Below are 24,442 nucleotides of genomic sequence, written 5' to 3' on the forward strand. Positions count from 1 at the left end.
ACATTTACGTCGTGCGCCTGGTCTACGGAGAAACAGTCATGCGCAGCAATGAGGGGCAGCCAGCGCCACTGCAGAGAGAGGCAAAGTCTGAGTGGTGGGCTAAGTGTGGTCACTAATCACTCGTTTCTACACATCAGCCTCACTGGGCCCAAGATCCAAATTTCCACTCAACAAAAGCAAATTTCTTTGTACAGTTGACCTTCATGACCTGTGACAAATACTTGGAACGGTGATTGTTGAATCCATGAATGCTAGAGCTCTGTTTGATCTCCTGTTTTGGATTAATCTGTTCCTCCTCCATTCATGTATTTCTCCTTTTGGATTTCATATGTTAATTTCTAGCAGTGCTAAGAGAATTCTGCGTGGCCTCTCTGCATACCCGTTGTTTATTCGTTCTGAGGTACAAAATGGTGCTCTGTGGGATGAAATAAATGAATCGTGGCAGGTTTGAGAAAAATGAACTTGCTATTACACATCCTGCCCATAATTTTTTTAATTTCTCCCAGATGATTGAGCTAAGATTCAATTCCTTTTATTGCCTTCAGTATTTCAGCCAAAATAAGACAGACTTCAAAAAAAAAAAATGCTAGTGATATTTTTTTTCTTCTTTTTGGTCTAAATGTTATACAGTCACTTAAATACCAGTTAGGAAGATAAACATTTCAGCTCAATTTTTCTCACTTGTGAGCCATTGCTTTTTCCCCTTCTTAACCTCCTTCAGAATTCAGTCATCAACCAGGAGCCAGTCATTTCTGCCACCAACTAACTTTTCATTTCCTGAATTCATTAATATCTGCTGCTTGTACACTGCACACATTCAAAGTGCCCACTTCAAGCACCGCCATTTATTCTCCTAGAAATGCATCATTACCTAAGGGAATAAACCCTTTTAACCTGTATCAGCAATCAAAGAGCTCAAGTAAATGATGAAGTAAATGAATCCAAATTATAGTGCATTCAGATCAGAATTCACAAACCCTTTGCCCTTGCCTTATAAATTTATCTTTGGATGTAATAGCCCGTTTGCAAATAATGTAAGAGACAAATTGGTCTACCCCCTCCCCCTTTCGCTCAGGTTCAATTGGACCAAGATGAACACAAAGTACCTCTTTGCAAGTGCATGGAGATACACACCTACCACAGGCTTGTCTCCAATGCCAAAAAAAAATTGGAATTGACCTAAAAGTCCTTCAATAGGAGATTGGGTAAAGTATGGTGTAGCCATAGCTGGAAATGCTCTGCAGTCATTACAAAAGAGATGTTTATTCTCATAAAAATATAAAGAGTTGCAAGGGAGTGAATGATAAAGACCAAATTCAGGATAATGGTTACTTCTGGCCTGGAGGAAGGGTATGGAGTTAGAGAGGGGAGTATAGGCAGACTTCAACTAACTTCATAATGTTCTACTGAGTTTTGTGGCAAGTACGGAGGTGTCCTTACATTATGTTTCATATCTTACAGTGCAGCTGAATTATTTACTAGTTTATAAAATTCTTTGAGCCACTGACTAGGAAATTCCTACTGAGGTAAAATTAAGTCATTGAGAGTGTGTTTCATTATGATGTTTCGAAATTGTTTCATGCGTCAGATGAGGATAACGTGCTCTGGAATGAGCATAAATGTCAACGGGTGAGATTTCAATCTTAGAAGACCTTGATTATTGGGGGAGAAAGTTATTGGTGTGGACAACAAAGGCAAGCTCAGTGGCAAAAACAAGAACAAAACAAAGTGGATTATAAAGCATATATCCTGATTGGTTTAGCTGGGAGTTGGAGTCAACGATCTTTAGAGTAACTTCAGCTCTAGAATTCTACAGGGCTATAAAACCAGTGTTAGTAACCATTTTTCACCAACCTTCTGATGCCTTTGACCAACAATCTAGATGTCACCCTGATCCGGCTAAGCTTCAGTTATTAAGCAAATACATCTTAAATGCCTACTATGTACATTGTGCTGGCTGCCAAGAGGGCTACCAAAATGAATCAGGTGTGGACTCTGTCCTCAAGAACACCCAGTAATGTGAGTAGGACAGCCACATAGCCAACTCACCATAATGCAGTACAGTAAGCTCTGTAGCCAAAGTAGGAGCAAAAGTGCTTTAGGAACATCCAAGAAAGCATTTATGTGGGAGCAGGAGTCAGGAAAGATTTCACAGAAGACACGGTATTTGCTCTGGACCTCATAGGCTGAATAGGGATAATTTATGCCTAAGCAAAAGCATAACCAAAGGCATAAGACGTGAAGGTGTGTGGCACATTCCAGTGAACAGTGAGTAGTCCAGTGTGACTAGATCATAGGAGAGTGTAGTCCAGATCATAAGGACTCTTGAATATCATACATAAGAGTCTGAATTTTGTTCTGTAGGTTTCAGGGAACTATGAGAAGATTTTAAAGAATGGTCAGGTTCACATTTTGGAAGGATCACTGGAAGATAAACTGAAGAGAGAGATGAAGCCTGGAGAGTAATTGGGAGGCAATGTAGTCCAGACCAAAAAATGGTGGGAGCCCGCTCCAGGGCAATGGTAATGAGAATGGAAAGAAGACAAAAGAACAGAGAGGACATTTCTATGTCTGAATAAACAAGGCATAATAAGAGGCCGAGGAAGGAGTAAAAACCAAGCTTGGATGTTTGGTGGTTTCCTCATAGAACTTAGGAGAGCCAGGCTTTATAAGGAAGATAGTAAGTTTGGTCTGGAAATGTTTAATCTGAAACTGTCTACAGGACCATCAGGTGGAGATGTGCATCAGCAAGGCTTGTTTGCTGTCTCCCCAATACATACCTTGGCTTCAACCTCTTGTCTCTACTTCCATCGTTCCCAACCTAGTCCAAGTCACCACCATCTCTCCCCTGGACTATTAGAATAGCCTCCTAACCACTCTGGCCCACCTTAGAGCATATTCTCCATACAGCAGCTAGAGTATTGCTTTAAATTTTTAGATCAGATCTTATCACACGCCTCCTCAAAGTCCTTAAATAATTTCAGAAATTTTCAGAAATTTTCAGAAATTTCAGAAATAAATAACAGAATAAATCCAAACTTTTTACCATGTCTTACAGGGCCCTACAAGATCTGACCTCTGATTATCCTTCTGAACTCATTTCCTACCATTCTCCCTTTTGCTCATTTGGCTTCAGCCATATTGGCTTTTTTTTTTTTTCCTGTTCTTCTTGCAAACCAACTATGGAATCCAGATTCCCAATCCAAGTGAACAGTTTGAGTGACTCAGTAAGGTCCTCAGTGGGTGTCCGATCACCATAAAAACAATGTTTAATTTGCATGGCGATAACTCTGAAAGTTCCAGCCCTCTGGAATTATTTAAGCAGGTCAACGCAGGCTTCAAGAATGTAGCCAGCCAAAGTCCAGAGAAGAGCAACTAAATAATCAAAAAAGCTGAGGCAGGGGCCCGGAAACCCCATAAAAGGACACTTGAAATCCTGGCATGTCAGTAGTCTCTACCATGCTACCTCACCTCTGGTCAAATAGCACTTTAGAATTTTTCTGTTGGGTTTTCATTTCCAAGGACATAACTCCCAACTCAACTGGAAGTCATGGGGTCATTAAGACCATGCTTCCTTTATATTCTCCAGAATGCCTATCATAGATCTATAAGCATTTAGCATGTGTTCTAAGGACCACCTGAATTGAGATGACATTTAGTGGCATTAAATTCAAAATCCAAAATGGTAAAGATGAGGGAAACTTGGCTTGGTTGAAAGAACTAACAGTTTGGCCTCAACCTGAGTTGAAAGAGGGACTATTCACTCTATCATACTCTTCCCACACCCAGGAGAGTGCTTTAGATACAGCAGGTGCTCCACAAATATTTGTTAAAAGGATGGATGAAAGGCTAAATACATTAACGCAAACTCAGGCAGTGTTATGCTAGGAAATAATGCTCCCGTGACAAGAAGCAAACAGTTTATTTTTCATTCTGTCTTCATCAGATATCTGGGGTACCATGTCTATTTCTAGACAATCTAATTGAAGAGAGGCATTGCTAACTAGAATCCTGTGGGGGATAGACCAAAATTGTGAGTGTTCCAGAAATAGTATTAGACACCAGTGGAGTTCAACCTGATGGAGAGATGAAGAGGGGGGTATAACAACAGCCTTGCAATACTTGGAGGGCCATCATGCAGAAGAAGGAACAGAATTGCTTTACGTACTCTAGCAGATAGTGCTAAAGGTTGGGAGTCCTAGAGAAACAAATTTCAGCTCAGAATAAGAAAGTGCTTTCTTACAATAATTAATGTCCCATGCTGGAGTAGGCTAACTGAAATGGTTGTACACTCCCCTCCAATCGCATTTTTTTTTTCCCCCCGGGCAGGTAAAGGGTAATCACATAGCAGGATATTGTAGGGGAGATTTCTGAATTGAGAAGAAGATTGAACTGAGGAAGTGTTTTTCCAACTAGATTGCAACCCATTAGTGGAGCCATGAAATCAATTTGGTGGGTCCTGATTGGCGCTTCTTTCTTTTTTCCGGTGAATTAGAATACAATAGAAAGTATCAGAGAGCATCGCGGGTCACAAAGATGCAAAGATGAGTGCGGTGTTGAGTAGCCTATTTTGGAACCATGTTTACATATGTATGAATGTACCTACTGGGCCACAGCGTGACATGCTCTTCTTACCGTGGGTTGCGATCGAAATTGTTTGAAACCCACTGCACCGAGACCTTTTCCAGTTTTCATATCTGGTGTCTAAGAATGCTTGTCTCTGTTGCAGAGGTCCAAAATTGCTGTCTATGAGAAAATGTGGTCTTACATGAAATCAGCAGAGCCATCTGTGTTTACCAAAACAACAGCAGACGGAGTGGCCCGGGTGCGGAAGTCCAAGGGAAAGTTCGCCTTCCTGCTGGAGTCAACCATGAATGAGTACATTGAGCAGAGAAAACCGTGTGATACCATGAAAGTTGGTGGAAATCTGGATTCCAAAGGCTATGGTGTGGCAACCCCTAAAGGCTCAGCATTAAGGTGGGTGGAATAATATAACAATATCCGTGTTGTTATAGTATTCCACCTACCCTGATGCATTTTGTTGTCATTTTCTTTCTTGTGGATTTTGAGGTAACTTTTAAAAGTTTAAAATCTACAATATTCCATGGAGTTAAATAAGACGGTAAATTATGGTTTCATCTATTTAATGCATCCATTTTTTTTTAATGTTCTCTCTCTGTGTTGTCCTCTCTGACTGTTTGTTGCTGTTTTAATTTTACAGTTCAACGGCTTTTTCAATTTAAATGGTAAAAGCCAAGTTATGGTGCCATATGTGACGAATGTTAATTGCATGGATGTGGTGTTCTTGTTACTTTTTTTCTCAAAGACAACTTCCCCATCCCGCACACTTCGGTTTTGAGCAAATGTTACCCTCCATGCCACCTTCCAATATTTAACCCTGTATTCGCTGTACAGACATTTTTCTAGCTCCACGTTCTGTGAAATTTAGCCAATTTGTCCTCTTGTGCTCCTTTTTATACGTTAACGATTTCCTACGCATTTGTGCATTTTCTTACAAGTTATGTTTTATCGTTTCAAGAAATGCTGTTAACCTGGCAGTATTAAAACTGAATGAGCAAGGCCTCTTGGACAAATTGAAAAACAAATGGTGGTACGACAAAGGAGAGTGCGGCAGCGGGGGCGGTGACTCCAAGGTCAGCCTCAATGTCACCACAACCGGGTACCCTTAGTGACGAGTAATCGGCAAGACTGTTATCTTATTACTGAGGAGAGAGCACAAGACGCACACAGAGAGTGGAATGACCAGGTTATTCCGCTGCCTGGCAGCTTTGGGAACCAGAAAGACTTTGGGGCACTGCCCGCATTTTTGATCTAACTTGGGTCCCTTCTTAAACTCCCAGACAGAGGCTCCCCCTCCACACCCCTCCCTTCCCCTCACACGCCAGACCGGTTGCCTTATGAAGGCCACGGTGTGGGTCTCCACGGCCTAGGCTCTCAAGAGCCCAAGGCTTTTCCTTGAGACTGTCCCCGCCCGCCTCACATGAGCGGTGTGAGAAGTCAAATCTATCTACTGAAAAGTCGGGTTATGGCCTTTTTTTTCCCCCTAAGGCATGATGGTTGCTCACCGAGGTTGATTGGTTGATTAGAGTTGCCTTCTTCAGTCGTGTGTATGAGTGATGAGATGTTGTTCTTCATATGCGGTGGCCTATTTAAGCTGGCCCCACTTAACTTGAAAAGCCAAAGAACGAGCTCGGTTTCAAGTTAAATGGGGTCTTTCTTCAGTAGGCCACCCCATATACAGACTCGGCAAAGATATTTTGTATCTTTAAACAAGCGCGTCGCCTAACCGTGATACTCCATGTGTATGAATCCCTGATTTGGCTTCTCCTTAGCCGTGTTCTTGGTTCAGGTAGGTCTAATTGTTATCCAGGCTGCTATCATGAGAAAACCCATCTCACTTGGCATTCCTTTGGCTCCATAATGCTCTTCGGGACTAGAAAGAACGAATAACCCTCATCCAAGCAACGAGAAGTAGTTGCAAGCTCAGAAGCCATGACAGCAAGTAGTGGAAGGACACGTTGGGTAAGTACAGGAGAGGACCTGAGAACACAATCCTCCATGACCCAAAGGGCATGACAATTATATTGAAGCATGTAAGATCGACTCTTGTACAACCAAGATACCATGGGCATCTCTTAAGGTGAAGAACAGTGTTTCCCACACACAGGCCAACAGACAGGCAAGCCAAACCTTTTCTCCTTCGGAGACAATGGTTACACCTCTGCTCTCCTCTTTCTCTCTCCATTCCGCAGGATCCTGATGGAAAAGTTAGTTTGCCAGTCTGCAGGATAACATGGGTTTGGAAACACTGATACAGAGCACAGAGCACTTTCAAAGTGATAAATTCAAATACAACTTTCTTCAACACATAATCTTACCAGGCATTGGTGAGGTCTTTTACTGTAAAACCTTGATTAACCAGAACTCACCTAACCACTACCCCAACTAACTGAATTGCCCCTCCTCAGTACTCCACATTGATGAGAAAGCAGCAATAGTACCAAAACAGAAGACTGCAACGAATTGATCTTTTGTTGTTATTGTTAATCATTTGCCACGAGATGACCTGTGGTTAGGTCACATTCAGCTTTGTCTCCCATATCTTCTATCTGGATTGACCCTCAAACATTAGAGGCTGCTTCCCGGAGGCGAGAAAGTGGATACAAGCATTTTGAGGAAAAAAAAAAAATGTCATTAGCCAAGAATGAAACAAAATGAGTACTCTTATCGAAAATTCCATTCATCCCTTATGGATTCCAATTAATCAAGGTTTTACTGTGTGTCAGAAAGCAGTAACTTCCTTTCCCACCAGTGTGAACTGATGACAATCACAGTTTAGCCAAGCTTTGGGCTCCTTTGAGGTTTACAATGGCTAACCTGACACCTAGAGTATTTAGCACCTTCTTCTTGGTCTTTTTCTCATGTTGTTAGCAGGCCACAGAGAACCTAATTAGATCATGCAGGATGAAACCCGAGCTGGATTGGATACACTGCTCTCGAGAATTCACTCAGCATGGTTACGAAGGAGCCATGGACTGTGTCAAGATCCACACGATGCCAAGTGCCCAGAAGTTTTCAAATAACCAGATGTGTGATGTTACACAAACCAAAAAAATCTGCATGTATTTGGCCGAATGTTTACTTTCCACCCAGATGTTTTGGTATATCATGAAGACCCCTAGCACTTTAGACCAGCTATTTGCTAATTACAACGAGCAATCAAGCTTTTCTCTTTCCTCAGCTGATACTGCTGCAAAGTTATCAAGTAACTTTATTGCCAGCCCACGATTTCCAGATTATCTGATTTTTGATATGCAAATAGAGAAAGATCTCAGTAGAGCCTAAATGTTTCCAACTTCTTTGGCGTTAGTGCTACCTGCCAGGCATCTCTCAAATCGCTTGTTTTGGTCATCCCTCCAGCCAGCCTTTTGAAATAAGTCAACCCTTTTCTCAGCTCTGGATAATAGTAAAATGAGTGCTGCCTATCCAACGATTGCTTATTCTGTTTCCGGATTACCAGGAGCTTGCCTTTATCTTCTTCCTCCTTGCTACCTACGGTTCTCTGGGAGTGAGCAAAAGTATCGGGAAAGGGGCCAAGAGAGGTTTGTTAAGCAAATGAAGACTTTAGATTATCAGTTGAAGTTTTTCCTTAAGAGAACAAATTTTTTTCTCAAATGTTGCAAGCATGTGTTAGATACAATCATATCGGTCACAGACCTATCCGCTAAAGTATTTCTCACAAGGACCTCCACTGTGGCAACGTAGTATAGTGAGTTTGAATTACAAAACAGACGTAAAGTAATAAAACCGTCCTTCTTCAAACCTGTTTTGTAATTTAGGACTTTCCCAGTCAGACAGTCCTTCCCCTCCGTCAGTCCAGATCCATGCAGTTTAACTGAATTAGTAAAATGGCTTGGGAATTACACTTCCTGATTGTATCCCATCCCCAGTTAACATGACAACTGACTGTTGAATATATACCATCATTTCACAGAGAATGAGACCCAGAGATGGTGGTGACTTTGAGAAGGTCACACAGCTAATGCTGCCACAAATCTCTGCTGACTTTCAGGGTCACCTCTTGCGATGATACTGCAGACAGCAATTTATCACATGTACCCATCCAATGAGCAATGTGAATCTGATTGCATGTGATCGATTTCCCTAAGAATCAGGTTCATTCACAACTACCTGGCTTACAAGGCAAATGGCATATTTAAGCCATTTCAGCCCTCAGTACTGATTACTAAAAATGACAATAATCACAAAGCCTGACATTTATGAGTGCTTTTACTTTTGCAAAAACACTCCCACGCCTATTATCTCTGAAACGGGGAGAGGTGGAAAAACCTGTAATACTTACTCTCGGTCTCTCTCCTGCGACCTTAAAATAACGCTAATATGGGCAGTTATGTTAAATTGTTGACTTTAACCCCCTGGCATGAGCCGTCATGCGTTCTAAGCCTAGTCTCAAAAAAGTTACTCCTCTTTGGAAGGAACCAGCAATATTTTCGGGCTGTTTTAAATGTGCACGTGCCCAAACTAATGAAATAGATATTTACTCCATTTTTGAATACAGGGGATTAAGACAAGGTCAGTCACTGAGGTGGCCCCTGAGCCAGACCTATAGGCTAGAACTGAAATACTGCTTGGTTTCACCAGTTTCCTGAACCTGGGCTAATAGGACCCCAACAAATCATACCTGATCCTTCCTTGATGGACTACAAATGTACAGGCAAGGATCATGAAAGTTAGAGGTGTGGTCGGGGAATTTTTAACCTGCAAATCACCCTTTGTGTTAGCGCGTTATCATGGCGTGTGCACAAATGCGGTAATTAACAGCCAGTAGGTTGTTTTGGTAATAAACCCCAAGCACCAGGGCTTTGTGACACAGCCAGCGAAAGCCTGTCGCTGTGAATCACAGCAGAATGGGGATTTAGCTGCTGAATGACTACATAAGCACAGTCAGCCTCCCTCCACAGCTGCCGGTCACCTCAGACTTTCAAATTCTTCTGATTTGCCCCCACCACCCTGCTTCACTCCCTTACTCTTGGGGAAAGGGCACCAGCTTAGCTTTCCTGAGTAGACTTACCTTACTAGAGGGGGTCTGGTCTGTGAAAGAAGCTATCTGTGACTGGAGTGACAAGGCGTTATGTACCCTACCCTACCTCACCCTAAAGTGGCCCTGGCTTCAGTTCCATCTAGGGATTCAGACTTCCAGTGTCTGTATGTTGCAAGCTGGAAACCGGCAGGCTTTGTGCTTTGGGGGAACATTGGAGCAGAACGTTTAAATGGAACCATTCTGAACCCCTTGACCGGAAGGAGAGCTGTATGATAGGTGCCTTAGCTTGCAAGGCGTCTAGGGAAGTAAGCGATGACGATGCGATATGCAGTTAAACTTTGATCGATTGAAGAAGTGGTTGAATGATCATTATGATTTCTAGGATATTGATAGAGAAATGCAGCGGGGTTATATTCAAAACTATACAGAGACTAGAATAAACTAACCAATGTGACCCTAGGGAAGGAAGCGCTTAGGGAACTTGCTTTCAGAAACTCAAAAAGTGGCTTGCAGTGAAAATGAGTTGTGTTTCTTTTCACGTGGGTGCTTTTATAGTACCTGGAAAGAGTTTGTTCTCTTAAGAAATTCAAAGTCATCCTTCCTTCTAATCGCTAGCAGACATTTTTTTAAACCTCAGGCATTTGCTTAGCAAGTCTCGTATCCAAAGATAGTAAAAAGTTGGTGGTACTTAGATGAATGAGGTGGTGCTATGTTTCCCATATGTATAAATGAGATCCTCCGTTTTGTGTGTATTTCTTCTTCCATGTATGTCTACAATCCTCCTCTCCTATGCCGCCGTCTCTTAACCGCTTCTCTTCCACACCCAGAATTCTTTGACATTCTTGGGCCTTGGGTAACGGATGTGAATCTACATCTGCCTTTTACCTGCAACAAGATGGACCTTTTATTGGCAGGAGCCATCCCTAAAGGTAGACATTTTGGATGCCCAGGGTTAAGACGGATCCCAATGACTCTTTATTGACACTGTTATGTGTGTAGGCAAGAATCATTACAGATCGATGGCACTCCCTGGGTCTTAGAAGAAGTTCCTGTGAATCACCGAGGCTGGTTTGGGATCAAGGAGTAGGGTGAGTATGTTATGCTCTTCGTTGGTTTGCATGTCTCTGTGCTGGTGCTGCCTCCTGGAAGTATGAAGAACCTGACAGTTTTCTTTCCTGGTAGTGACTAAATTTGCTCCTTGAACTTACTCAGGTCTTCTTCCCAAGAGCAAACCCTCACTTTCTCTCAAGTGGCTGCTTCAAGCAAGGGACCTTTTTGCCTTAAGAACTGAACCAGTCCAGTGACTGCCAAAACCATTGATTTTGCCAGATGGTGTTAAAGAATAAATTCTACCACCGGAAAAAAAAATGTAATCCAGAAAAAAAAATTAATTAATCCATTCTCATGATTTTTTTTTAAATTGACTGCGTGGCCTTAACATGATTTCTATGATTAAGACATGATTAGTTGCCTTTGGTGTTATCCTGATAACTTGAATGTGTTTCTTATTGACAAATAATGACCAAATGTTCAACACCAGAGCTACAGAAAGAGCAGCAGGAGTGAAAGGCCTGAAGGTAAGAATGCTATTGTACAATTGCCAAGAGGAAAGACACCGCTGCCATGGCAGAGTGAAACGGTGTGTGTCTATACCCTTTCTGCCCCACTAAGACCAAATTGTTTGGTTTCCTTTCATTTGGAGAGAAGGTTATAGAACCACACTCTCCGAAAGGCAAGACAGCCATGGAAAAGAAACATGAAAGATTTGAAATGATTGAAATACATGCACTGTGGGTGGGAAGTTGGTGGAATGGGGGTGGGGGGTAAAATTTATGGAGAACAATTGAAATCCATTCTCTTTTGACTTTCTAGAGAGCGGTATAGCATTTGGCCCTTGGCACATGAGGCAAATCCCCATTGGTCACAGGTGGCAAAAGTGTGTTCCAAGTGCTAAATTCACCTTAAAGCTTCATTTCATCTGGCCTTGAAGCAAATATTTCTCAAAATATAAAACTAAGGCAATAGCATACTTTACATTTAAAAGAAAGAGAGGGAGAGAATGAGAGGGAAAAGACAGACTGCTGGTGCATCCTGTCTAGTAACATCGCTGCTGGAAAGTGCAGATAAGTGGATGCTGGAATGCGTGCTAGGAGAGGGTGGTATGTGCCCTGGCATGGCAGCAAGTAGTCAGGTTTCAGATCTGATATCCAGACCCCATTTGTTGTGATGTAATGGAGTGTAAGCTAAGACTGATTATCTTTCTATGGCTCACGGTCAAGAGAGGCCTATGGGGGGCCGGGGGCTGGGGAAGAAAGAAGATGCTGGCACCCATCATATTCAACTCTCAGTGAACGTTTTGCCTAGAGTCGGGGGCATGACCTCGACATCTTCAGAAACACATGTCATGTGGGTTTCCGATCTAATGTGAGATCAGTTTCTGTCTTCTCAGTCTATGCTTTTCTTTCTCGGTGCCACTGGGATGGACCAAAGGAAACACATTTATACATAATAAAACCCAACCAAATTTGATAGTTTGAGTTTTTAATGGATCTCAAAACAGAGTTTTCCAGTGCATCATGTCCGTTATGACTTGGGGAAATATCTGTGGCCACGTTTTAACCAAAACTGTTGTCTCCAGATGCTTAACTTCCCTGAGCCCCTTCTCTCCATCAGGGATGAACTGAGTGAGTCTTCCCAGACAAATTGGGGTGTGTGAGATAGTCCACGAGCAACCATGGTTTTGGATTCCTGTTCCACATGGAGAGGTTGGACAAAGGCCGGGTTTGGCAGAAATCATCAGTGAAATTTGCAACTTGTAGAATGAAGGGGTCTATCCCGTTGAATTTGAGAGATTATCATCTGGAAATGCACTGGCTTCACTCACATATCCACAAGTAACTTCTGTAGCTCAGATGCTCATCAATAGGTTTCAGTCACTAGCATTGTTAGGCCCTTAGTAAAATGACTCACAGCTTTCAACTCCCGATGTTATATGCATGCATTATTGAATTTGCTCTTTGCACTTATATTAAATTATGATCTCATTAGCAAGGAGTTAAATCGGTTTGAGCTACATTTGTGAACTACACAGATATAAATTCTCACTCAGAGGGAGCTTCTAGCAACTAAGCTCTGCATGACTGCCAATCATCAGGGCTGCCCCTGGGACTGAGGGTTGCTTGGGTGGCCAGAGCCCAGTAATGCCAGCAGTCATAGGTACGTGCTCCCAGGTTGTGGAGAAAGCTCACGCTGATCCAAGGGTAGAAGAATTGAAATAAACCCTCATTCTCCTAGAATCCTACATCCAGAAAGCCCTGTGAAAAGAATCAGATAGAGACTTTTTTTTTAAGACTCCAGATTCTGGTATAGTCTAGGGCATATTTTGAGCTGCAGTGACCTCCAACAGCTACCGTACGGAGAGGTCACATATCCCAAGATAACAAACAGAAAACAACATGAAGGACCTCAGAGCAAATCCTTCCATCTAGCAAGGAATCCTCTCCTGCTTGGTCATCAGGTGGCTTCAACTTAATAAATCAAGACCTACCTGGGCAGAGCTGTCTACAGCTGCCTGTGTGCACATGCCTGTGATTTCCCGAGTGATGCTAGGAGTTTTCCAGGAAAAGCTAGGGAAGGAAGTGAGCGATTGGGAAAGGTGAGTTGTCACCATGAAAACCTGAAAGATCTCCAGCAGAAAAGCCAGTGAAAGAGACGATGGATATCCTCCCTCCACCAGGCTGCAGGCAGTTCTAAAAAGTCACCCCCCAAAAATCACTAGGTACCAAGAAGCAAGTGTCAGTAACTTGGAGTGAGGTTTAGATGAGGCATAAGGCGAGGGGAGGGCTTCCAGCTTAGGTTGTGATAAGCTTCCATTTTCATCATCCGGACACTGTGTTTGTTAGAGCAGGTTCTTAATTATGCAAATACGCCACCCTTACTCATCTATTTCTTTGACTTCTCTGTGAGCTCCTTGTCTTTCTCTGTAACCTACATATTTACCCATATATCTATCCCTCTCCCTCCTAAGGGCGCCATTGAAGATCTTCTGGCGTCATTAATTAAGCAGACATTTGCTCTTTAGGTGTCCCCGCTCAGAGACGAGAAGTGAAGCCACTGAGAGCAGGATCTATCCCACAGTCTCTAGGGTAAACAAACTGTACTGCACCCCAGGTTCCTATATTTTTCAGGCTCAGAGACATATATCTACAGTACAGATTTTTATACCAACCCTTTCAGGATCGTCATTTGGAGGAATCAGCTTGGTCATTAACTCACTAGGCCATTTTTTCTTCTTTCCCCCTCTGGCGAGACTCCACACCCTCCCATCACTCTGCACATTTCTCTCTTTGTTCATGACTCCAAACTGCCTATTTGGGGCATTTCCTGAACTTGAAATTGAAAAATAAATAAATTGGACACTTCTTTGGAAATAGAGCAAAAATTTTAGTTACTTTTTTTTAAATAAATAGTTCCTACCTTCACAGAAAAGAAAATGGTCTTCTTGTCCTAAAATAGTCTCCAGATGCAATGCTGGCCATCACTGAGAGAACATTGAACTGGTTGGCACAGCCCAGGAATGAGCTGGGAACCTGGACAATCGCCACCTGGGGCTGGATGCTTTGGATTAGTGAGCACAGTCCTTTGTAGCTGAGGTACTGCCCAGTGTGGATGGCAGAGATAAGCAAAAATTTGTATCAGCTAGTTAGGGTTGTTGTTGTTGTTGTTGTTTCAAAAGTAGAACTCCTTTTCACGGCGCTACGAATTATAGGACTACCTCTATTAAAAGAGAGCGAAAGAGAGATGCCACTCCATGCTTGTCCCCCATACTCAGGATCCACTGTCCCACCACAGCTCAGAACTGCCCTCACATCCTTTTAAATGACTCTCTAACTCACATTTGCTCTTACCCTCTCCATCCGATCCACAATCCATATACATTTCTGTGACTCGGGCGCGACACACACCGTTCTCTCCTTGCGGGAGCTTTACACTCTCTGAACATTGTTTAAACAAAATGGAACAAAGGGTTGGGGTTTGTAAGTAGTTACTCTGGTTCATTTCCCATTTCCCAAGAAGCTTTGCATTTTAACGAGGAATGATGTCCACACGTAGAGGGGTGTGATTCTCATGGTGGAATTTCAGGTACCCGTGAGGAAAATAGTTTGGGACAGGGGGATATTCCCAGACCCCCTGAAATTACATCACCATGCTCTCCTGTTCTCTCCCTGAGCCTCCTGACCCTTGCCTTTGTCTTGGGAGGGCTGTACTCAGCAGAAGGTTCGTAGCCAGCCCTTCAGAGGGGAGAATGCCTGACTAATTTCCATGATAGGAATCTGACCTACTTTTTAAATTCTTTCTGTTCTCTATTGAGGTGAGTACAATAAATATTTCTGACTTATAATTCTCTTAGGTACTAGTTAAGGGCCTGCAGTAATTGCTGTGAAACATTCCCCTGGAGACATATAGCCGCAGCACGCTGAACGGCCCGCTGCAAGATACGCCCTTGCTAGGTTGAGAGCTACTTGGAGTACGGTGGTCCCCAAAGACAAACTTCATTATGAACATCCAAGCGCAAAGAACAAATTTAAGGAGCACTGCTACCCTTTTGTGTGTTCCATTGGAGAATTCACAGTGCAGAGTTGAATATATAGTAATTTGCCCTCTGGCCAGCCCCATAATTTGCTGTGCAAGTTTAAGCAGATTGCTTAACCTATCTGTGCTTCAATTTCTTCACTTACAAAGTAGAGACCATAAATCTACCTTCTTAGAGTAATCGTTAAGCTCGAACAACAATAATTATGATAATTTTGTAAAACACCAGGCTGAAAACAAAGCACTAAAAGAGAGTTATCTACTCAAAACAAGTATTTGTTGAGAGAATGATTCTAAGCAGGGATGCAAATACCTAAGCCATGGTCCCTGCACTTGGAAAGCACATGGTCTAGTGGGAGTTACAAGATTATAAGTTACAAGTGGGAGTTATAAATTATAAGGCCAGGAAGAAGGTGAAGGAGGGAAGAAAATATTGAGGTGGGGAGAAATGGTTTCATGGGGAAAGTGATGTTTAAAATGACCAAATGCCCACCTAATTCCTCTTTCTTTAAAATACCAAATTGTGTGTGTGTGTGTGTGTGTGTGTGTGTGTGTGTGTGTGTGTTGGGGGAGGGTGTGAACACATTCATTTGATTTGGATTGATCTGGGCAGTACATCCAGTAAAGTACAGTAAGAGAGAAAACGGCAGTTTTGCTCTGCCATCTCGGAAATTTATTCCCCCCTGCAGCAACCAACAGTTCTAGGAGATTTGGGCCTTTAAAGTATTTTCTTTTCTTGGCAGCTATCCTCACCTTGTTCAGTGGTATTATCTGTGATTTCTGATGACCGTTTTCATGCTCCTTGGCTGCACTGCTGCTTGGAATGTTTGTTTTTCTCCATTTTTATTTAGAAGTTCCCACACGCCCATTGGTTTGCTGCAGATTTCATAAGCCCTGTGATTTTCTTTTTCCCCAAAGACTAAACTTCTAAAAGTATATCATTTGTCAGATTTCTCTAAAGTCCCTGGGCATTGGATGAGGTCTGGCTGCTCTGGGACGAACTCGGCACAATTGACACTCGGGGCTTAGTTGTGGCCGCTGTCCTGTGCCAAGTGGGGCGTTGAGCAGCATCCCTGGCCTCTGCCCGCTAGATGCCCGCAGGGTCCCCTCACCCAGCTGTGACAATGAAAAATGACTCTAGACTTGGCCAAATATCCCCCTGGAGGACAAAATGACCCCTGATTGAGAACCATTGCACTAACTTCACCTCCACTGTGACCGCAGAGGCCGTAGCGACGGAGAGCAGTTAGCTGCCATTCTGTGGAAGCCACTGGATGGCCCACACCAGGGACAGGCCATTTGTCAGAAGTAGGACCCCAAATTGCTGACCTACTGAGCCTGGGTTTTGGTAAGAGCAGACGGTGGCAACCCAGAACAGGCCCCGGCACGGGAAAAGCCTTCCATCCTCCAAAACCAGTGCTCCTCAAACTTTCTTTTGTTCCAGGACCCCTTTACACACTTAAAAAGTATAGGGAACTCCAAAAAGATTTTGTTGATGTGTGTCCTACTAATATTTACCGTATCTGAAATTAAAATGGAATTTTAAAAGAATGTACTCATTAATTTATTTTAAAAATAAAAAACCCAATATATGTTAACATAAATAACATGCTTTTTATGAAAACTAATTATACTTTTCCAAAACAAAATTAGTAAGGAGTCCCATGATTTCCAAATCTCTTTAATATCTGGCTTCCTATAAGAGAATCGGATTCTCTTCAATTCAATTCAAGCAATTCATTCAATTGCTTTTTCATTGCAATATCACATGTCATGAAGCCTCCAGGAAACTCCACTGTACCTCATGAGACAATAAGAGCGAGAAGGGTGAGGGATGTCTTAGTGTTATTATAAAAAGAGTTTTGACCAGGCAGACCCTCTGATGAAAAGGTTTCAGGGATTTCTCCAGGGGTTCTTGGACCACACGTTGAGAACGATAACTCTGAGCTAACATGTAACAAACACTATTATCAACCTCGTTCCCTTGATGGTTGACAAGCTTCTTTAAAACCCAGGATCTCTAGAGAGAGATCGCTATTTGGACCATAGTGTGAGTGCCTTAGACCAGTCTGCTCTGTTCCTGAGATCTAGTGAGAGCCACTGTACTGAAGAAATGGGGTGAAGTCATTTGAAGAACATAGTACTTTGAGGGAGGACAGGGACTGGTAAGGACTTAGGGAGCAGGATGAGGACACTGCGCCCTTTGCAGGAACACAAAGAGAAGCACAGAAAGGGGAAAGAACATGCTTTGTGATTTTTCCTGTGGTCCTGATGGAATCGGGCACCCAGGTGCTATTGGGAAGCATCCCCCTGCCATCTGAGCCTGTGTGCCAGTGAGCACTGGGGGAGAGGTGGTGATAACACAAAACCTATAAGGGGAAAGGAGAAACCAAAGGGGGCCAGACAGCGGGAAGCAGGGGAGAAGGCAGTTCCAACACTGATCTCAGGGCCACAAATGGCCTGTCCGTCCTTTAAGTCTTAGACTTGGGGCGCCTGGATGGCTCAGTCGGTTGAGCGTCCGACTTCGGCTCAGGTCATGATCTCACAGCTCGTGAGCTCGAGCCCCGCGTCGGGCTCTGTGCTGACAGCCCAGAGCCTGGAGCCTGCTTCTGCTTCTGTGTCTCCCTCTCTCTTTGCCCCTAACCCACTCACATTCTGTCTCTGTCTCTCTCAAAAATAAATAAACATTTAAAAAAAAATTTTTTTAAAGTCTTAGACTTGGGGCACCTGGCTGGCTTAGTTGGTAGAACGTGCAACTCTTGATCTCAGGGATATAAGTTCAAGCCCCACATTGGGTGTAGAGATTCCTTAAAAACTAAACATTTTTAAAAATAAACAAATAAATAAATAATAAATAAATAAATAAATAAATAAATAAATGAGATTAAAAGTCTAAGACTTAACTTTCACTGCCAAGAATATTTTAAAGGGGCTCAAAGTTTTATTTGAGTATCTTTTGTTGCTTTGCATCCCAAGCAAATCTGGTTGGCATTTGAGAAGGCTAAGGTTCTGGGCAATGATTGAAGGAACTTGTTTAAAGTATAAAAAGGACCTCAATTTGCCGGTGAGATACAAAATGCAGATGTCCTGGCTGCCAGGCCCAGCACCAACCGAGAAAGGGTCATCTCTCTGACACTCAAGGTTTACGGTTTCTCAAATCTCAAGTACTCTGCAATTGCATATTGTTTTAAATGATGATACATTTCTCAGAATGTCTCAGGATGAGATGGTCTCTCTGCTCTCAACAGCCAAGGGGGAAAGAAAGGAAACAGGCTTGGGGTCTGTCAGAGGCTGATAGAGGCCAGATCTCTGGGACTATAGAAAGTCTTACCAGTGAGTGGATATGTTGGTGGGTCCAACTTATCCCAGATAAGCTAAGAAACTCTATGGCATGTCCATAGTAACAGAAACGTGTCTGCTTTCCTTCTCGTAAGTTGGTGGCATTCAGAATAACACGCTCTGGTATTGGCAGTATTGCTCATGTGAATCTGAACACACGGTAGTTTATTGCCTCGTAACACAATTATGCCACCCTCTCTATATAATGCATTTGTTATCTGAAGTTGTGAGAGATGCTTGATTTAAAATTCATTAGCTCTAGAAAGATGACAAGGTAAAGGTCATTATTCCTATTTTGCAGCTGAAGAAATTGCGAAGGGAAGAAATCTTAACCTGGGGACCAGTAGGGTTTCCTGCGTTTGCTCAGTGGCTCTGACTGCAGGCCTTGCACTTTAAGAGGTGGAGGGCTAGGGAGCCATGGCTGGCCTCCTGGGGATGCAGCAGCCTCTCAGTTGAAGCAGTCTTCTCTTACTAGAACAGCTTACCTAAAGTGTTCCTCTACGATACTACCCACAGTTGGCCATTTTAGACCGGGCCATATTAATAATCCGCTTTTAAACAACCTGCTTCACCCTCCGGTCATCTGAGCTGACTGCAGACCTTCCGCCACATCAGAGAGACAGCCAGTCAGTAACAAAACGAAGCCACGGGCCAGTTCTCTTGTTGTTGAAAGCGCCCCCATCCAAAACTCAGAGCTCCACGTTATACTATCACTCCTAAGACCGGTCCGTGCATGAGGGTGGAGTGACGACACGTGTATAGTACGGTTCTTTCTGAGATCATGTGCATCTGGGCGACAGCTGTGTGTACTAAACGACAACTGGTCAGAAGGCATGTTACTCACGTAGAATCCATATCCTATTCTATTCAGAGTCATCCCTTTGTCTGGTTCCGCGTATGGAAACGCTTCCCCTTCCAGCCCCATCCCCTTCCCCCCTCCTCCATAGAACTCGCTTTCTGTCTGGAAGTACAACAAGACACCCGGTTAGATCAAACCTAACCCACCTCCGTCACAAAGCTACCGCAAGCTGCCGCCGACGATTGTCACCTGAGGGGAGACCCCCCCCTCACCACACACAGCCTATCCGAGGAGTGCCTTTGTTTTTTCCTATCCTCATTATTTAACAGTGTGTGCCGATTACTCAAAGCGATATGGGCAGGCCCTGGTAAACATAGCGTTGCTGTAGTGTTAACTTTTTATAAGGTAATGCTCAGGTTGCCTGCAGTGTCTAAAATTACTCTGTGGCCAGGGCCCCCTGCTTTATCGCTTTCTATAGTTTTAAAGTAGTTTGAAGCTTGAATAACATAAAATAACATAATATAATGTTATTTATGTTATTTCCCACGTGAAGAACGCCTGTAAACCTTGCAGTATTGAAACTCAGTGAACAAGGCATCTTAGACAAGCTGAAAAACAAATGGTGGTACGATAAGGGGGAGTGTGGAGCCAAGGACTCCGGGAGTAAGGTCAGTCGCTGAAGGTCTTTTTGTACTGATTAGCAATCACGTTTTGAACCACTGTTTATTTTCCACCCCCAAACGGCTTTCCTTCCCAACACACACTCCCTGACACAGTGGGACCCCTTTATAACACCGGCGCTAAAGGGACCAGGCCCACAGCAGCCTCTAGGCCTGCCAGGTGACATCAACCCTTGACCCGGAAGGAGCAATTGTTGACATGGCCACGCAATCCGGCCCAACGCACTTCCAAAGCTGTAAAATACCGAGCTGTGTTATAAAGGGGTTTTACTGTATTTCACATTTCGAAAGCTCAAAGAGAAAAATCTAACAACCACAACAACCCCTCCCCCGCCAAAAAAAGATCCATTTGTGACAGTACTTTTTCTTTACCTGTTACCGTGTCAGAGACTTTATAGTTGTAAATTCCTTTGGTTGTTAATATATTATGTCAATCCCCATCTGAAAACAGTCAAAGAAATAAATAACCAAGACTGGTCTCTGTAAGCAGAATGCTTAGTCTCCTCCCAGCTGCTATCGTATTGAGTTCAGCCTCTATTTGGATCTCAAATATAATTAAGTCTGTCACACTCCTCTCTTCCAAAGGTGTCATTTGAATCTCTGTACGTAATACTTTTGAAATTGAGTCGCATGCTCCTTAAGGGTATACATTGTCAGGATAACATCACATTGAGAAGCATGAAACACTCTTCCCCGCCTCCTTCCTGCCCCCCTTTGCTCCCCTAAGAAAGTTCTTTTTAGTTTCAGTTTTTTGCCTCGCCTTTTTTTGAACTAATATTGTGGTATCAGTTAATTCATTTCATGAAGTGCCACTCATTTTCCCTGTGCCGTGAACCATTTTGCTACTGGTTTTCCACAGCCCACAACGGGAAATTCTGTGAAGCTTAAATGCAAAGAACGCAAAACTCTTCCTTGTTGCTACAGCACAGCATGGGTTCTGTCAAAGGCCACGTCTCCCCCGTCAAATACCGCATGCATAGAACAATCTCCTGGCAGAGGGAGGGTTACCAGCACTGGTCCATCTCCAGATGGACTGTGGAACCTCCTGGCAGATAGCCTCACCAGCCTCCTTCAGGAGATGATCCACTGTCTCATCAGTGACAGAAACTCTTACCACTTCTCCAGTTACCTGCCTTTTATCCTGGAAGAGTGACTATCTGCAAGTTTATTGTGGACATGAGGCACGCATACCCCGGCCCTCCCCAGCCGTGCACTTCGATTCCTATTGGCCTTTTTATGGAGGTAAACAAGTATGGGACTGGCTCTCATAAAAATAGCATCAGGACATGGCCACGTCATCTCTCCATTTAATTCTTTAAATGGTACCAGGACTAGATGAGCCACAGGAGTGCTGAGCGCCAGCTTACAGCCATCAATCTGCTCACCGTGTTGTCATTTGAGTAAGATACTCAATTCACCCACTTAACAATGTGGGCATTCCATTCGATTGCATTCAGCAGCAAAATGGTTACATTCCCTCTAAAAAGACTACAAAATGCTATTTTATTTATTTATTTTTTTCAAAGAAAGGCTCCTGGCCCTTGGTGTGTCCTACCTCAAGGTAGGGCTCAAGACACCAACTTTTTTCTTTCCATTGTTCAGCAGTTCAGTTTTTGCTCTTTCATACAGGCAGATAGCTTAGTCAGATTTGCACAGTTTGACCTGAAAGTCACTGACCGGCTTCCTCAATTCCCCCCCGCCCCCCGATTTTAAATAGAAAACAGACAAGTGTAGGATTTTTTTAATTACTCACTACATTCCCTGGAGTAAAGCTAAAAACGAGCTGGATTTATTTATTTACTTGCTTACTTACTTATTTTCATCATCAGCCTCCTGGAGAAGCTTTCTGATTGGTGTGTGGAGCCAATTCAGGACCCAGTGGGTCCTCCTGACAGTTTCCCTAAACTCTCAGGAAGATGGAAGGGAGCCAGTTCTTTATGCTGTGCCCTCGTTCCAGCAGCACAAAGACTTGCCGCCCTGAGGATGAGAACTTAGCAACCAGTCCCCGAAGGGAGCAATTTCTCAGCCACCAGGGGAAAGGGGAGAGCTAATAATCCCTTTTAAACAAACCCTTGTGAAGTCACTCCCCAGATAAGAGTGTCAGGCACCTCTAATATTCTCACCTGGTAGCTTAAAGACAAGCCGTTGACAAGTTTGTCACAGGGAGAACAAGGGAGAAAGGGGTGTTGCGGGCCAGAGAGGGGAAAGAGTGCTTCAAGTCCCCAAATGAGAAGAGTGTTAACATTTATAGAGATTATGCCACGGCTCAACTCTGGCAAATGGCACCTTGAGGCTGGCAGAGGAACACATTGTGCTTGTGTTTACACTTTTGCTCCCATGGCCAAGTGCTGTTTTATTTAGTTGCTGACACCATTCGGAGGCACCGAAGGAATTAAGGAGTCCAAATAAAAGAACATCTAGGCGAGGATCACAACTGTCAACAGAAGCACAATCTACCATCTTGCGGGCCACTGTGAAACAGCAGCCCGTTGCCAGAGTCGAGCCATAACACTTACATCAATGTTTAGTTGTTTTACAACTGAGAACTATCCTATATTGTTGTCATGTGTTATAATGTCCCATTGCTTTTGTTGCCCCCAAGAACTAATCACGTTGTTCATTTCTCTTAGGACAAGACCAGCGCTCTGAGCCTGAGCAATGTGGCAGGCGTTTTCTATATACTTGTCGGAGGTCTGGGGCTGGCCATGATGGTGGCTTTGATAGAATTCTGTTACAAATCACGGGCAGAGTCCAAACGCATGAAACTCACAAAGAACACCCAAAACTTTAAGCCTGCTCCTGCCACCAACACTCAAAATTACGCTACATACAGAGAAGGCTACAACGTGTATGGAACAGAGAGTGTTAAGATCTAGGGGTACGGTCAAGGTCTAGTAAACTAATCAGCCTTACATGACTGTATGTGAATCTCTTTTTTCTTTCTTTGTGTTTTTTACTTCGGTTTATTGTTTCAAGTATTGTCCAGTCTTTGCAACCATTTGTTTCTTTGAAAACAATGGTTGTGCTTTCTCGTCGGGCAGTAGCGCTTTTCTAATAGCACCGTCGTAATTATACTGTGGCCTGCAACCCAAAAGGAAGAGAAATTCTCTAGAGCTGCGCTGTTCCGTGGAAATATTTGTGAGCTGCACATGTGAGCCACAGGTGTAATCTGAAGCGCTCTAGTAGCTACACTTCTTTAAAGCAACGCAAGTGAAATTAACTTAATGAGACATTGTATTTAACCCAATATACCCAAGATATCGTTCCAACATGTTATCGATATATAAAACGAATGAAATATTTTACATTATTTTCTTCACCCTAAGTCTTGGAAATCTGGGGTGTGTTTTATCCTCATGGCACATCTCAACATGTCCTAGCCACCTATTGAGGGTTCGGTAGTCACATGTGGCTGCCGTTTTGGACAGCGCAGTTCTACAGAGAGCAGCTGTTCTGGAACTGATGGTAAAATGAGGAATGGAGGCAGGGCGTTGCCACCTTCAGAAAGGCAGTGCTTCCATGGGGCACGGCGGTTCTCTTAAGTGTAAGCCTGAGACCATTTCTCGAATCTTTGAGTCCCTTTGTTGTCCGTTTCTTGGAAGCGATATTCAGGTAAGTGTCTCCCAAAGAACAGTTGAGGCTCCCTGCTGCTGGGTGCTCCAAATCCATACTTAGATAAACCTGACTGGTGCCACCTTGACTGGGAGCTACAGCCAACTCCCCAGCCTTCCTCTAACCAATAACTCAGACACATGCAAAGGCAAGCTTGAAGTAGAATGATCATCTATCTGTCCACTCGGGACGTGTTAAAAAGAATACAGTCTTGCTGTTATCTTCAAGTGCATCTGTCATCACCAACATGCCTCTCTGCAAGGAAAGAGAACAATTAGCAACTTCGTAGCCCTTACTTATGGGAGATTTGTTACCCCACAAATCAACGACACCATGAATTTCCTGAACGCGCTTGAATTTCTACAAATGCAGTATTTGTGTTTTTGGTCCCGTTGTATTTCACACCGTGGAGCTAAATTCAGCCAATTTTTAAATAATATTTCGTCCAAACAAATCCTGTGTCTTCACCACGGAAAGTATTATCTTGTTTGAGGAAGTTGCTGGTTGTCCTTTCCTGCTATAGACTGCAAGCCTGTGCCACAACATACCCAGTACACCGAGCTAACCCCCTGAGTGTTCCCAGCACATCGCTGATTGTACAGTACACAGGTTCGTCTGTAATTAGTGTTGTTTGTGTGCAAGTGTTTAATGTTCAGGGTGCTTAAAATATTTTACTCTTGAGTAGCTTCTATTGGTCCATTACAATTTGGGGCACATGATCTGCTTTTCCGTAGGGTAGTGCTGGGTGATTTCAGCTTACTTTAATTATCCCAAATTCTGAGATACTGGCATCCAAAAAAAAAAAAAAAAGAATACATCTGAAATCCTCATAACAGG

The 24,442-nt window shown here is 43.3% G+C and overlaps 1 protein-coding gene and 2 long non-coding RNA genes across 10 annotated transcripts in view; 1 reads left to right on the top strand and 2 right to left on the bottom strand.

The window, feature by feature from the left end:
- Positions 1–21,903, bottom strand: part of LOC123595191 — a 162,024-nt gene extending 140,121 nt beyond the window's left edge. For both annotated transcript variants that reach the window (XR_006711072.1, XR_006711073.1), the window contains exon 1: positions 21,803–21,903. This is a non-coding gene — a long non-coding RNA (uncharacterized LOC123595191). The remainder of the gene's footprint in view (positions 1–21,802) is intronic.
- GRIA3 (glutamate ionotropic receptor AMPA type subunit 3) overlaps positions 1–24,442 on the top strand; it is a 268,559-nt gene that overhangs the window by 238,277 nt on the left and 5,840 nt on the right. For 4 of the 7 annotated variants that reach the window (XM_045472567.1, XM_045472565.1, XM_045472566.1 and 1 more), the window contains 3 exons: positions 4,730–4,977; positions 19,867–19,981; positions 22,624–22,871. In XM_045472567.1, the coding sequence (XP_045328523.1) occupies positions 4,730–4,977; positions 19,867–19,981; positions 22,624–22,869 (609 nt within the window). In that variant the 3' untranslated portion in view covers positions 22,870–22,871. Of the gene's footprint in view, positions 1–4,729; positions 4,978–5,539; positions 5,655–19,866; positions 21,758–22,623; positions 22,872–24,442 lie in introns of those variants that run through there. The other 3 variants (XR_006711071.1, XM_045472564.1, XM_045472568.1) reach the window with 3 other exon arrangements.
- Positions 12,639–21,120, bottom strand: LOC123595192. Its single transcript, XR_006711074.1, has 3 exons — positions 21,002–21,120; positions 20,366–20,434; positions 12,639–12,897 (listed from the first exon to the last, which is right to left on the bottom strand). It is a non-coding gene; the product is annotated as an uncharacterized LOC123595192 (long non-coding RNA).

Source organism: Leopardus geoffroyi, chromosome X (genome assembly GCF_018350155.1).
Source record: "Leopardus geoffroyi isolate Oge1 chromosome X, O.geoffroyi_Oge1_pat1.0, whole genome shotgun sequence".
Taxonomy (NCBI): Eukaryota; Metazoa; Chordata; class Mammalia; order Carnivora; family Felidae; genus Leopardus; species Leopardus geoffroyi.